Raw genomic sequence first — 16,393 nt, 5'->3', positions numbered from 1 at the left:
CGAGGTCCAGTTGCAACAGTTCTGGACCAGCTTGACTCAGGAGATGGTAGCACGACCCTATGACTCCCTTCCCAACCAAGTGAGTGCACGAACGAAAGGCAAAGGGGTGTTACGTCGTACCAACAAGTGAGCTCATATACCAAGTTCTTCATAAATCTGATTCGATTTTGTAATCTCTGAACTATCATCATATACCCTCTCAACCCGTGAAATTTTACTTCTTTTCCTCCTTCCTCTTCCCCTTCTGCGTGATTAATTTTTTTTGTGAGCCAGTATCCTTTCATTCTACTGGAGGCAACGATCAGCAGTTGCTAACAGATAGCTTACAATAGTGCACAGTATCTCCAAGCATTGACAGCCATGTGGTCTGGGATCTTGCTTTGTGAACCTTGTTGTAGCCAAAACCGGTTATCCCCAGCAGAACAAAAATAAAATTTGAACAATTATTTCCTATTTCATATGAAAGTAATGGCTGTACTTCATTATATCGCTTTCAGGATTAGCCCTTTTTGACACCCTTCCTTTACATTTTTCGACACATTTGAAAAGTATACTTTAATTTTCCGGACATGTAAAATGTTACCAAATTATTGTTTTGTTAGTTGTACAGATTACCTCTTGACCGCTCTACGAATATAATTGAACCAGCTCCAAAGAAGACATGGCAATTTCTGTAGCTTTATCTATTTTTTCTTCTATTTGACCATGCTACGCACCATGTGAATAATTATTCGTATTTTATCTCCCGGTTTCCCAATACAGTTTCATTCTATCAAAATAGTATTCTCATATATAATTTACCAAAGCATTCTTCCAGTAATGAAATATTGTTGAGTTATCAGCCGAGCGACAGTGTCATGCTGGAGCAATGGTTCAAATGGCTCTGAACACTATGGGACTTAACATCTTAGGTCATCAGTCCCCTAGAACTTAGAACTACCTAAACCTAACTAACGTAAGGACATCACACACATCCATGCCCGAGGAAGGCTCTGAGCACAATGGGACTCAACTGCTGAGGTCATTAGTCCCCTAGAACTTAGAACTAGTTAAACCTAACTAACCTAAGGACATCACAAACATCCATGCCCGAGGCAGGATTCGAACCTGCGACCGTAGCAGTCTTGCGGTTCCAGACTGCAGCGCCTTTAACCACACGGCCACTTCGGCCCCCGAGGAAGGATTCGAACCTACGACCGTAGCAGTCCCGCGGTTCCGGACTGAAGCGCCTAGAACCGCACGGCCACCGTGGCCGGCGCTGGAGCAATGTCTCAGTGAGTTTCTTACTTGTCATCTTTGCATTACGTGACGTATTGTTTCATGACGACGATGTCTTTACGCCACATCATAGGTTGTTTAGGGTTTCCTTTTGTGAGACAATAATACTGGTTTACGTTTCGTATGCAGAATGGAAATTAATTATTTCAATAATAATAACAATAGAGTTGACGACAATAGGTTTCCTGAGTGCCGCAAAGATTAAATACTTGATATGGTGGGCGACTTAATACCGCTTTAGAGTCAAATAAATGTGATCGTTTATTCTCTGCTATCCATGTAGTACACTTGCACAGTAGACCATTCAGATTTATTTCAGACATTTCTGATTAAATTGAGGTAGTAGCTGTTGGAATAACGAGTGGCTGAAAAGCAGCGAAATTGTAAGAGGAAAAGGAGTAAGATAAAAAGAAGAACTATGGATCTTGAAGGAAAAGAAAGAGATGAATAGATAGAAAAAGAATAAATGAGGGGAGGAGAAGGAGGAGGGGAAGGAGGGGGAGGAGAGGAGGAAAATGAGGAGGAGGAGGAAGAGGAGGATAAAGGAGAATAAATAGGCAATATGCAGAGGAAGAAGACATATGCAACATGAAGAATTAGAGGAAAGTAAGAAGAAGAAATATGGAACACCTATAAAGAAGAAGGAGGAGAAGAAGAAGAAGAAAAAATATGGGGAGAATATATGGAATACTGAGGAGCGTAGAAGGAGGAAGAGGAAGAAGGAAAGAAGGAAGAAAAGAAGGAAGAAATATGGAATTAAAAGAAGACAAAGAAGAGGAAACGGAGGAGAAGGAAGGAGATGTAATAATATTAAACATGAAGAAGCAGAAGATAAAGAAGAAGAAATAATGGAAAGAGAGGAGGAAAGAGAGCATAAGATAAGAAGAAGCAGAAAACGAACAGGAGGAGTAAGAGGAGGAGAAAGAAGAAGACGAAAAATAAGTAAACTACAAAGAAGTATGAAACATAAAGAAAATGAACTACGGAACATGAATAGCTAGAGGAAGGAAGAGGAGTAGGGGAAGAAGACCAAGATATTAAGGAAGAAGATACAAATGGAGAGAATAAGAATGTGGAACTCGAAGAAGAAGAGGAAGTAGAGGAGGAGGGGGAGGAGGAGGAGAAAGAAATGGAGAGGAGGAGGGTGAGGAACGGAACATGAAGATTAATAATTACGGAACAGGAATTAGAAGGGCAGAGTGTGGAGAGGGCAGGAGTGCGGCGCACCTCCTCGGCGAGCGCGCGCTCCTTGGCGGCGAGCAGCTCGCGCTCCGCGGGGCTGACCACCGGGCTGACGTTGGGCAGCAGCAGCGGCGGGCCGTCCTCGGGGCGCCGCCTCCGCCGCCTCCCGCCGTCGCCGTCGCCGCCCCCGCCGGACGAGCGCCGCGACGCCGGCCGGCTGCCGTCGCCGCACGCCGCCGCCCCCAGCATCGAGCCGTCCACCTGCCGGCACACGACCCCCGCTTCTTCACTATTTCTTATCGGTCATCCGCACTCCGCCAGCAACGATAGCGGCTCTCTGCACATTCGTGGCAGTAGTCTTCCTTCCAAATTACAAGATCCCTTAGTATCAGAATACACCACCTGACAAAAAAGTGAAGCACCGACATCTCGGCGTTATGAGCCCCTTTATGAGTACGATATTGCTCTCCCTCTGGCCTGGTTATATGCGCTGATTCGGTTGGCAGGGGTGTCCTCCTGAGGTAAGTTGGCCCCCGACTGCTGTAACTGGTCCTCAGTATCCTCGACATTGGGACTGGGACGGAGTTGACGTCCGAGTTGATCCTGCGCACGTTTCATCGAGGACAGATTGGGGATGTTGTTGATACAGTAGTACAACATCGCGCAGGCAGTTCGTAGTGACACGAGCCACGTATGGACGAACACTGTTCTGTCGGGTAATGGCGCCACAGTAGTGTCACGTGAAACGTAACACGTGAGGACTCAGGATGTCCGTGACGTACCGTTGTGACGTCACTACCAGCCGTGATCCGAAATAATACCCTATGGCTCCCCACACTATGACGCCAGCCTTGCTCGCTGCCATACTCGTCCACAACGGTCGCCTGGGGCAGTGGAGAACCACGATTCATCTCTGCAGTCCATTGCCACGGCAACACTCCAAAAGCAGCCGTTTTGGTTGTGCTGTTACGGCGGTATGGAACCGTAATCCCTTAGTTCGGCTGCTGTAGCCTCCGACCAGTGGCGCAGGATGACAGAATTGTTGCAGGGAGTGCACTACTTGTTCTCGGATGGCAAGCACAGTGGGATTTAGGACGTGCTTGGTGTACAATACCACGATCTTTCCCAGTGGCCGACCGGAACCTTGACGTAGAGTATGCCCGCCCTCACGTCCCTGTACAATCGTATATCGAGCCACTGCCACTGGAGGTTGCACGATCCGACCAGCTGGTCAAATGGAGACACGCAATGAGGCTCCTGTCAAATTCTGTCATTTGCTGATAACGTTGTCTCACACGAGTACACGGCATCTCCGTCTTCTTCACAGTGATCAGTCGACATCTGATGCTATTCACGTCCTTTATATATTCTACCAGGCACGGTAACAACTGTAAACACGAAAAGTATTGTAGCACTCTGGTAACTGATCTGTCTGTCACAGAAACTCGTTACTTTCACCTTTCATACATCCATCAGCATTGTGTGCGTGTTCGAACATTCATGTGACATCCGACTGTGTCTGTTGGTAGCTTTACTTTTTTTGTCAGGCAGTGTATATGTTGTATCCGTGGGATCAAATGCCATAACTTGGATGTACCTACACGGGAATTAATTTTACTTAAGCGTACTAAAACGTACACTTCCGCGATAGCGAATGAATCTGCTACCAAGGAAAGAAACGCACCTGGAACAAGAGAACACTACTCTCAACTAAATGAGCAAACGGTTCATGCAGAGCCCCAAATGCAGAGAGTTAGTCAGGCCACGGTCTCCTGCTGTCAACTGGAGCAGCTCCAGATATCAGGAAGTTCTTCCGGTGGATTCTATGTAACCTACACCACTAATGACCACGTTGAGCAGGCAGACGTAGATTAGATATTTTATGGCCGTTAATGGACGCCAGAATTTCCTGAACGACCTGCATAGAATTGATGATTGGTGCAGCTGATCCTGAACGTAAATAAATGTGACATATTGTGCATACATAGGAAAAGAAATCCACTGCTGTACACCTACACTATTGATGACAAACAGCTGCAGACAGCAACTGCCGTAAAATATCTGGGCGTAACTATACAGAGCGACCTTAAGTGGAATGACCATACAAAACAGATACTGGAAAAGCAGACACGAGACTCAGTTTCATTGGAAGGATCTTAAGGAAAGGTAACTCATCCACGAAACAGGTGGCTTATAAGGCGCTTGTTCCCCAGATTCTTGAGTAATGTTCATCTATCTGGGATCCCCATCAGGTATGACTGATAGAGAAGATAGAGAAGATCCAACGAAGAGCGGCGCGTTTCGTCACGGGATCGTTTAGCTGGCGAGAGAGCGTTACGGAGATGCTAAACAAACTCCACTGGCAGACGTTACAAGAGAGGCATTGTGCATCACGGTGAGATTTACTATTGAAATTTCGGGGCAGCACTTTTCAGGAGGAGTCGGACAACATGTTACTTCCCCCTACCCCCCCCCCCCCCCCCCATACATCTCGCGTATTCACCAGGAGGAGAAAATTCGAGAAATTAGAGCCAATACAGAGGCTTACCGACAGTCATTCTTCCTACGCACTATTCGCGAGTGGAACAGGGTTGGAGAGATCAAATAGTGGTACTGAAAGTACCCTCCGCCACACACCGCTAGGAGGCTTGCGGTGTATGACGTAGATCTAGATGCAGATCCATTGGGAAAATGTTGAGGAAATATAATTCATCCACGAAACAAGTAGCTGGAAAAAATACTTGTTCTACTAATTCTTGAGTGCTGTTCATCAGTTTGGAACACTTACCAAATTAGATTAATAGAAGAGACACAGAAGATTTAGCGAAGAGCAGCGCATTTTGTCACGAGATCGCTTAGTTGGTGCAAGAGATACGGAGATGCTCAACAAACCTACGATGCATAGGATACAGAAGAGGCGTTGTGCAGTACAGAGAGGTATGCTGTTGGCATTTCGAGAGTGTATGTTCCGTGAAGAGTCGGCTAACAAAATAGTATGAACACCATGCAATATACATTTCGTTGTGTTGCAAGTTGGCACCAATGCTTACAGGCGGCAGCGGTGCACAGTTGACGTGCTACGTCTTGGAAGTTATCTTTTAATGCAGGGCTTCCCAACCTTTGGTCCGCGAACACCTTAGGGGTCCGCCGGCTCTTTCTAGGGAGTCCGCGGTCGCCCTTCACCAAATCGTGTCAAATAAGGAGTAAAATTATTGAATAAAAATGTGAAAATCAAATTCATCACTTTTTTTTTCGTGTGAAAAACATATGTACTTTTACTTCAGGTCGTATCCCCAAGCAGTCTTTGCGGTTCCTAAGTGAGAACGTATACACAGTTTCGTGCCGGAGAATGCGGCTTCTCTGATCGACTGTTTAGCAACAATACGGGGGTCGTTTGTGCGCCGGCTCACGGCGCTAGAATGCGCTGAAACCTTTTACGCATGCGCGGAGCGAGGTTTGTCGACCAATCACAGAGCTCGCTGGCACGTATGCGGCGCCAGGCATCATTAAATGTTAAACTTGCCTTGTCAGTGCACTACCTATTTCATAAGTCGATTTTTGACCAGTTTATTACTTCTAACATGGACCGGTGGCTGAAGTCAGGATCATTGAAGAAGGGTGCAGTTTCTTCTTCGCTTTCACAAGGGAAGTTTCCAGTTGAAATGAATGAGGAGGGAGGGCGATCCAATGAAGACTTTACATACATTTGGACATTTTTCTTCGGATTTCACGACCCCCCCCCCCTCACACACACGACTGTTACGAAATATGCATGCTCCTTACATAACAGTAGCTAAATAGTGGAAGTGAACAGACCATAAGCGACAGCTTGTCAACAGCGAACAGTTTGGACGTGACGTTGATTGTTCTTGGAGGAGGACAGGTCCATCGTATGAAATTTCAAATACCAAGTAATTTTAATCAGGCTATAGTGTGTTGAACAAAGGGAGTAAATCCATTAGTAAGTGTCTGGATACAGTGAGAGTTCCAATTGGATCGTTAATTTCAGGTTGTTTTCATTCATCTCTAAACCAAAGACTATTGATACTTCGGGGGGAGGGGGTGGGGTCATTGGGAACATGGCACCTGCATTATGAAGCTTTCAGTTCCCATGGGTTTCGCTCTGAAATTTGAAGTTACTGTGCTCTTGACTGACTAGGGGTCCGCCATGGATTATCGACTGAAGAAGGGGTCCACCAGCTGAAAAGGTTGGGAAGCCCTGTTTTAGTGTATTATACTCTTTGTTCTGCGGCAGTTAGCGGTCTGTGAAATATTTGATCTCTCTGACTTCAAAAAGGCAACGTGTTGGTGTGCGGTTAGCGGAAGCATCAGTGACGGCCTCCACAGTAACAAATGCACACGTAATACATGTTTTTGGTAAAATATGATCGGCGAGGAGGAATTGTGGGGGAAAGCCGAAGTTAACTGACAGAGACCGAAGAGAATTAAAAAGTGATGTTGCCGGACAACATACTCGTAAAACTATCGCGGCAAAAGTGACTGCAAAACGCAACTCTCACGTGAGAAAAACTGAGTCGATATAAATAGTACAGTGGGAACATCACAAGGGTAACTTTCATAGAAGGGCTGCTACTGTGACGAAGTTAGTAACGGGAGGCAACGCAAAGCTGCGAAAGAAGTAGTGCCACGACCATAAAACCTGGACACTCGGTGATTGGAAAAATGTGGTATGGTCCAATTAATCATTGTTTACAGTGTTAACTACAAACGACCGGGTTCATATATGGAGAAACTCAAAAGAAACCTACTATTCGGCCTGCCTGCTTCTTACAGTCAAGCAAGTGGTGGAGATTCCGTAATGATTTGGGCGGCTAAATCGTGGTATTCAGCTGGCCCTTCCGTTACCTTCACAGGTTGGGTTACTGCAAATGAATAGCTTGACAATGAAGTGCGTATTGTTGCCAAACACTGCCGTATTCCAAGATAATAATGCACCCATACACACAGCCGAAAAAGGTTCAGAATTGGCTTGTGGAGTATCAGAATATCATAAAACATCTTTCGTGGCCAACATTATCGTCAGACGTCAACATCACTGAACCATTACGAGAAGTTTAACAGCGGAGAGTGAAGAGCAGATTTCCAGTTCCAACATCGTTGAAGCAATTGGCGGATGTTTTGGTACCAAAACAGGAGGGCATTCAGTTTGGAAACTATTAAGGCACTCTACACGGAGGTTTAGCGACAGCTGTCATTATTGAGCACAATTTGCAAATGGGACACGGAAGTAAGGAAAGTATCGGTGATACCAGAAGTACCCTACGCCATACGCAGTAAGGTGTTGTGTGGAGTACAGATATAGATTCTGTAAGTAGGCTGTTTAGGTTTTTATGTTGGTAACGCCACCACCACGTAGCGCTCTGTAAGAAAATCACTGGCTGTGCTGTGTGCAGTCTGTGGCTGGTTTGCATTGTTGGAATTTGCTATTGTAGTGTTGAGCAGTTGGCTGTTAACAGTGCGTAGCGTTGCGCAGTTGGTGGTGAGCCGCCAGCAGTGGTGGATGTGGGGAGTGAGATGGCGGAGCTTTGAGAGCGGATGATCTAGACGTGTGTCCATTAGAGACAGTAAATTTGTAAGACTGGATGTCATGAACTGATATATATGTTATGACTTTTGAACACTATTAAGGTAAATACATTGTTTGTTCTCTATCGAAATCTTTCATTTGCTAACTATGCCTATCAGTAGTTAGTGCCTTCAGTAGTTAGAATCTTTTATTTAGCTGGCAGTAATGGCGCTCGCTGTATTGCAGTAGTTCGAGTAACGAACTTTTTTGTGAGGTAAGTGACTCATGAAAGGTATAGGTTAATATAATGAGATTTTCACTCTGCAGCGGAGTGTGCGCTGATATGAAACTTCCTGGCAGATTAAAACTGTGTGCCCGACCGAGACTCGAACTCGGGACTTTTTCCTTTCGCGGGAAAGTGCTCTACCAACTGAGCTACCGAAGCCAGGAAGTTTCATATCAGCGCACAATCCACTGCAGAGTGAAAATCTCATTCTGGAAACATCCCCCAGGCTGTGGCTAAGCCATGTCTCCGCAGTATCCTTTCTTTCAGGCGTGCTAGTTCTGCAAGGTTAGCAGGAGAGCTTCTCATGTCCATTATAATTATCCGGGCTGTTATGCCGTGGTCGGTTGATGAATTTTGTCTCAATTCCCAACGTTTCGTCTCCGACTGCGGGAGACATCTTCAAGGGGGTCCGTAGGTCGATGGAAGGTCCAACACACACACTGGCTCGCTACTGACTGCCGCTAAATTCCGTGTCCGCACGCTCCCGCGCCGCGGTGCGACGTCACGTGTTTAGAAAACGCCAGTGCAATTGGCCGCTGTCCGTCGCCGTCGATCGCCGTTGCCATCACCCAGTAGTGGACGGGTGGTACACATCTTCTTTAACACCGGCACCCATATACCGTTTAATTTCACGCCCTCCTCCTTTCGATTGAAATTATTAGGGTATTTGGCAATTTCGATTGCCTCCCTGTAGAGCCTTCCGTAGTATCCGCTTGTGGCCGCTAGTACTTGCGTCTACTCGAAACGAATATTGTGGTTCCCTGGCTGGAAAGCATGCTCCGCAACAGCTGATCGTTCCGTTTCTCCTCTTCTACAATTTCCCTTGTGCTCTTCCAAACGTGAGGACCGGGCGTGAGTCGTGCTTCGGTAGCTCAGTTGGTAGAGCACTTGCCTGCGAAAGGCAAAGGTCCTGAGTTCGAGTCTCGCTCGGGCATACAGTTTTAATCTGCCAGGAAGTTTGGTATAGGTTAATGTTAGTCAGGGCCATTCTTTAGTAGGGACTGAAAGTCAGATTTCGTTGCGTTAAAAATATTGTGTCAGTTCAGTGTTGATCAGAAGAAGTAAGGAGAGAAATGTCAGTACGTTCAGTTCTGCTCAGCTGTTTGAAAATCAAACAACGTAGAGGTTTATCAGCACAGTAATTCATTAATTTTTCTAAGGGGACGTTTCAATTCAGATGATGAATGGTTCCGAGTGATGAATGGACACGACATTTAGTACAGACGCGGCTCGTAGGCAAAGACTATGAGAGCCAGGAGCCTAAAAATACACTGACGGCAAAAAAACGCAATACTAAAAAATTATTAACGTACAGTTGAGAGGCACCCACATGCCTTGCTCATACTGTGGCATCAAGCAGTCAGGCCTGCAAGATGAGTGGTCTGCCAAGCGAGTGGATTAATTCTTAATTTATCGAATAACATGAACTCTCGTACTCACAATTTAGTTACAAATTATCCTCCTGTCTGAATAATACGCAACGGAAACACGCATCTGACTATCAGTAATTTACAGAACTCTGACTGTACACTACGCACTGGCAATACCACATTTTCTTTTTGTCTTTTATTTAACGGCTTTTGTCAACACGTGGCCACCGCACTGAATATGAATGGCGTACACATTATAAATTCGGGACATTATGACAAGATACAATTCGAAGGAAAAGTCCACCAATCTTTTTCTTTTCACTATCTTATTTATTCCGATAAATTCTCTAACCTAAACACAAATTCTATAACCTACAACAATAACACATGAGAAATTCCGCCCAGTGGGCATGGCTTTACAATGGTGAATCTCTATATTATGGTCTCGTAATTATTTTTAACACTACAGTGCATTTTCTGGATAGGATGGTGGATCTTTTATTATACCTCACACTTCGACTCTCACAATCATCATCACTAAACTTTCCTCCAGACCGAGCGGTACTGAAGGAACGAGCATAACCCACTAATCTTTTGAAACTACCTCGCTACTCTCCCATGCAAACCACACATACCCAAATTACATGACATACACCAAACTACAACATGAAATACTACACAGAGAATAGTCACAACATTATCACTTTCAGCTTTCCCACTTCAATCAATATTTATCCCAGTTTCACACGACACTGCCCCACTTCGTAATTCTACTTTCCTACTATGAACTCTGGAGATATATGCACGTCTTCCTGTGCAATGCAAGCCAAGTGGCGTTGCTGGATAGACGGCCGACTCACCTTGCTTCTCTCTCAGGGTTTGAATCTAGCGTCACACGGAATCATATCACGCAAAGTAATCAACTTATGGTACACACGCTATTTCTTAAATATTTCAACTTATTGTACACACGCTAGTAATTCAGCTTAACTTAAGCACACGGAAGTATTTCAACTTATTGCTACACGTGGTTTCATTGTGACCGTTGGTCACTTCCGAAGATTACTACAATCCCATTAATATTACCTGCCTGACATTTAATTCTCCCCACAAAAGTTCCTGAAATAGAGAAATTAATATTTCAAACTACTCTTAAATATTCCACATGCATACCATGTCTCCACTCTTTCGCCATTACGGAGCACAACTAAAACAGGTCTTAACAGCACAAGATCCAGCGGCAGAGTGCTGAAACATGGCCGTTCTCTAGGTCCTCTCCCATCTCTGTCGAGGTGGGGGAAGCACCTTGCTATCGTATTGGTCAGCCACATTTCAGGCGCTCAAAGCTCTGGTAAATTTCATCTCTTTGGTCCCACCAAAGGTGGCCAAAGGATCGACTCAAAGATGATCATATATTCACATTCACTATCTGCGGTTAGCAGACGACCATACATTCATTCATTTCACAGATCTCACCAAACTGGATGTAGGGATTTACTTTGTGGGAGTGCACATGTGATCAATTAAATAAATAAGTTGTCATTCTTTCCCACACTGGTATCCGGCTCCGCTGTATTAATTGAAATTGAGTTATTTTACAAAAAAAATGTGTTGTTCTGACAAAAATAATGAAGTATGTTGTACCTATTTTCAATGTCGGGGGGTACTGTACCCTTTCACAGTAATCAAATTTCGAGACAACATTTCTCTAATATTTTTAAGTGATTAACATTACAAGATCGCAGGTTAATGTAAATGCGAGATAAGCCTTTGTTTTGCGTCGTCGGTCTTCTGGCTGGTGTGATGCGGCCCGCCACTAATTCCTCTCCTGTACCTAGCTCTTCGCGTCAGAGTAGCACTTGCAGCATATGTCCTCAATTATTTGCTGGATGTACGACTATTACAGTATCTGTCTTCGTCTACAGTTTTTTGCCTCTACAATTCCCTGTAGTACCGTGGAAGTCATTCCCTCATGTCTTAACAGATGTGCTATCATCCTGACCCTTCTCCTTATCAGTGTTTTCCACATATTCCTTTCCTCTCCGATTCTGCGCAAAACCTCCTCATTTCTTACCTCATCAGTCCACCTAATTTTCAACATTCGTCTGTAGCGCCACATCTCAAATGCTTCGAGTCTCTTCTGTTGCGGTTTTCCCACATTCCATGTTTCACTACCATACAATGTTCCAAACGTACGTTCTCAGAAATTTCATCCTCAAATTGAGCCATTGCAAATGTGAAATTCTGGTATATTAATAAACTTTGAAACCGCCACAAAGCTGAATGCTAGCATGCAACCGTGCGTGCATTATGTTGTACAGGCACCGGGTGTCAGTTTGTGGGATAGAGTTTCATGCCTGTTGCACTTGGTCGGACAATACAGGCACCGTAATTTCAGCTTGTGTGTGTGACGTTGGAGTTGTTGTCCGATGATGTCCCACATGTGCTCGACTGGAGACAGATCTGGTGACCGAGTAGGCTAAGGCAACGTACTGATACTGTGGAGAGCATTTTGGGCTACAACAGCGGTACGTAGGCCAGCGTTTCCTGTTTGAAAATACCCCGTCGTATCCTGTACATGATTGGCAGCACAACAGGTCCAACCACCAGATTGACGTACAAAGTTGCAATCAGGCGGCATGGTCTAACCATGAGAGTTCTCTTGCTGTAATACGAAATCGCACCCCAGACCACGACTCCAGGTGTAGGTCCAGCGTGTCCAGCACACAGACAGTTTGGTTGCAGGCCCTCGACTGGCGTCCTCCTAACAGACAAAAAACCACTGACAAGGGGAGGCCGCCAATTGTAAAATTCAGATTCGATTCATACTGCGCATAATAAAAGCTCATGGCCAGAGGTCTAATGTGGCAAAGCACCAAGATGCACTTCTCAGCCGTTGTCGAGAAAATCGACAGTTAAAAGAAACCGTTGCGGTGAAATTGTACGATTAATAATTTTCCACAGCGTCGTGGCGCAGCGGTAAGCGCTCAGATTTGTAATCCGAAGGTCGCCGGATCGAATCTCGCACCGCGCAATTTTTTTTTTTAGTATTTGTTTTTTGTAATTCAAATATATATATCCCGGCAATCAGTTGCAACAATTATGCATATAATAAGTTGTTGAAAGTCGTTTGTCGTGGAAAAACTGGCGACTTCGAACATCATTATGTTTTCCGCAAACAAAGTTATATTTCACAAATGTTATTACTTGTCTTCATAATGTTAACCACGTATAGTTAACGGAAGACGTAGAAACGATATTCCGAAACAAATACGTATAGCCTAAGTCAAACGTTCGAATTAGAATAGAGACCCCACGAACACAAATTTGCTGTGGCAGGTATGAAATATAGACTCCGTTACTCGCTCGTTACACTTGAAGGACAGATGTTGAATGGGCCGAAACGAGCCGCCGCATAACAGCGTAGTTGCCTGCTGACTTCGAAAGAAGGTAGATGCGGTCCCTAGCGCAACTTATAACATTGTCGAAAATCAGTGCGGACGGGAGAGCTTTGGTACACCCTGTTAAAATATATATATATATATTTGAAGTACAAAAAACTAATAATAAAAAAAATTGCATGGCGCGAGATTCGATACGGCGACCTTCGGATTACGAACCCGAGCGTAGAGAGTATTTCACCGCAACGGTTTCTTTTAACTGTCGATTTTCTCAACAACGGCTGAGAAGTGCATCTTGGTGCTTTGCCACATTACATCTCTGGCCATGAGCTTTTATTATGCGCAGTATGAATCGAATCTGAATTTCACAATTGGCGGCCTCCCCTTGTGAGACAGAACCAGCTTTGACCAAAACGCACAGCAGAACTCAACCATACCCTCCAATTAGCTCTCGCTCGACACCACTGAAGTCGCAAACAGCTGCGGTTTGGGTCGGTGGAATGCACGCTGCTGGACGCCTGGCTCCGAGCTGTCCTTCAAGTAACAATTTGTCGCGTCACAGTGGCGCCACCTGCTGCTCAAATTGCTGCTGCAGATGCAGTACGGTGCGCCAGAGCCAAACGCCGAACACCATGGTCTTCCTTCTCGGCAGTGACACGTGACCGTCCAGGGTCCGGTCTTCTTGCGACCGTACATTCTACGTCAGCACCGCTGCCAGCAGTCATCTACAGCGGTTACATTCTTGCCAAGTCTTCCTGCAGTGTCGGAGAAGGAACATTCAGCTTCTTCCAGCCCTATTACACGACCTCGTTTAAACTCAGTGAGGTGCTGGTAATGGCGTCTTTGTCGCCTTGAAGAAATTCTTGACTAACATCAACTCACGACGGCCAATCTCAAGGATAACTGACACTCACGATCGCTACACTGTTCATTTAAAGCAAACCTCGATTTGCATTCTCATAGTGGCACAACTAGCGCCTCTCTTATGTGACTGGCTCGAATTTTGTATAAACATATTTCAGATGTAGAAACACGCTACCAACTTTCGTTTATGTCACACCACTCAGTGTTGTGATCTTTTCCGCTAGTGTATATTTCTCGATAACTTTTTACAGAACTTAAATTATCGGACTAATTTCGAACACTTCCCTCACGAATAATGACAGTCTCCTTTTTTAAAAAAAAAATTGGTTATCGATTGATGTTTTTCGAACTGGTAGCAGCTAGTCTTAAGACTGCGCTTTGAAATGTCAGTTAGCTCCATGTAGAGGAGTCTTTGGAGCGTGGCTTCTACAGGGTACAGCTGTTATGGGTGTCCCGAAGACCAAGCTAGGACCGACCTACCACCTTCCACAACATTTCCACGTTCCGCTGCTTGCTTAATAGGGTAATGAACAGCACAGAACGGGAGACAAGTTGATATCACGCATAAACAAATGAATTAAAGTAAAACGTGCATTAATAGAAGCCAGCGATCAGTTTTAACTACCTATTTAACTTACTAAAAGAAGTGCTTAAAAAGAGTGGTAACATATTTTTACACCGACGTCGCCATTAGCGAGACTTTAGCACAACAAACGCTACTAAACATACCGCGTTTTTGAAAGTTTTTTGTTGTGGTTTACCATTCAAAACTACATGTTTTCGTAATTCACAAGCATAAATACAAAAACCACCACATACGGTGTGCTAGCTGAGCGATCGAACCAACATGGCAACTGCTTTGTTTGCTTCTGTAAGCCATTACAGCACAGGACCCGTGAAGTCACGGTAAAATCGCTGTTTCGTCTCTCAGAGTCATAAGCACCGCATACTGAACAGCGCTAGATGCCACGAAGGGCGGACCCGCCAGCACAAAAGAAGTCACGGTGTATTACACTGACGGTAAAAAATCCCAACATCAACAAATAATTAATGCAGAGCAATGCGATTTCGAGAATTCACTTGTGTAGGTAACATATTTAAATGATTAATGTTGCAAGATCACAGATTAATGTAAGCGTGAATAAAGCTGTTGCAAATGCGAAATGCTGGTACATTAATAACCTGTGTAATCTTCAGACTGTTGAATGCAAGCATTAAACCGATGATGTCCCGTATGTGCTCGTTTAGAGACACATCTGGTGATCGAGCAGGCAAAGGCAACATTTCGATACATTGTGGAGCATGTTGAGTGGCAACAACGGTATGTAGGCGAGAGTTATCCTGTTGGAAAATACCCCGTGGAATGCTGTTCATGACTGCCAGCATAACAGGTCCAGTCACCAGATTGACGTTCAGATTTGCCGTCTGTGTCCGTGGGATCGCCACGAGAGTGTTCGTGCTGTTATACGAAATCGCGCCTCCGACCATAAGTCGAGCTGCAGCTCCTGCGTATATAGACCACAGACAGATTGGTTGTGCGACTCATCTGTCCTCATTCTAACCAATAAGTGAAGTCGCAAACGGCAGTAGTTTGATGTCCGTGGGACGCACGCCACAGAACGTCGGTTCTGAGCTGTCCTTGAAGTAGCCGATTTGTAACAGTTCATTTTGCTGCGAACTGCTGTTACAGATGCAGTACGATTCGCAAGGGCTGTACGCCGAATACCACGGTCTTCTCTCTCGGCAGTGCGACGTGAGCGCCCGGATCTACGTCTTCTTGAAATTGTTCCTTTACGTGACCACTGCTCCCAGAAAACAACTACGTTGGCTGCATTCCTACCAGGCCTTTCTGCAATATCGCGGAAGGAATATGCAGCTTCTGGTAGCGCTATTACATGACCTTGTTCAAACTCAATGAGCAACAGATAATGGCGTCTTCGTTGTCGCCAGCCGCTGTGGCCGAGCAGTTCTCGGAGCTACAGTCTGGAACCGCGCGACCGCTACGGTCGCAGGTTCGAATCCTGCCTCGGGCATGGATGTGCGTGATGTCCTTAGGTTGGTTAGGTTTAAGTAGTTCTAAGTTCTAGGGGACTGATGACCTCAGAATTTAAGTCCCATAGTGCTCAGAGCCATTTCAACCATTTGAATCATCGTCGTCTTAAAGGCATTCTTGGTTAAAATAACTCACTATGTCCAATCTCATTAACTAACGCTCATGAGCGTTAGAGCACGTATTTAAAGGAAAGCTTATTTTCATTCTCAAAGTGGCGCTACTAGGGTCACCCTTATGCGACTGGCGAAATTTTGAAAAGACGATGTCTTTAACATGTAAACACACGCCTACCAACTTTCGTTTATCTCGCACAACTCCTCCTAGGTGTTGGGATTTTTTTTTCCGTTAGTGGAGAAGCACTGGTAGTAGAATGGGTCGGACAGCACCGCACACTGACCTACACTGTCGACTAGTGTTGGGTGTCACCTGAGT

The 16,393-nt window shown here is 45.0% G+C and overlaps 1 protein-coding gene across 1 annotated transcript in view; it reads right to left on the bottom strand.

Annotated features, from left to right (window-relative positions):
- The window catches only part of LOC124716776 (PHD finger protein rhinoceros), a 227,976-nt gene that overhangs the window by 149,930 nt on the left and 61,653 nt on the right, over positions 1-16,393 (bottom strand). Inside the window, exon 6 of the mRNA XM_047243323.1 lies at positions 2,455-2,601. Coding sequence (XP_047099279.1) covers positions 2,455-2,601 — 147 coding nt within the window. The remainder of the gene's footprint in view (positions 1-2,454; positions 2,602-16,393) is intronic.

This window comes from Schistocerca piceifrons, chromosome 9 (genome assembly GCF_021461385.2).
Source record: "Schistocerca piceifrons isolate TAMUIC-IGC-003096 chromosome 9, iqSchPice1.1, whole genome shotgun sequence".
NCBI classification, from domain to species: Eukaryota; Metazoa; Arthropoda; class Insecta; order Orthoptera; family Acrididae; genus Schistocerca; species Schistocerca piceifrons.
This window is presented reverse-complemented; position numbering and strand designations above follow the sequence as displayed.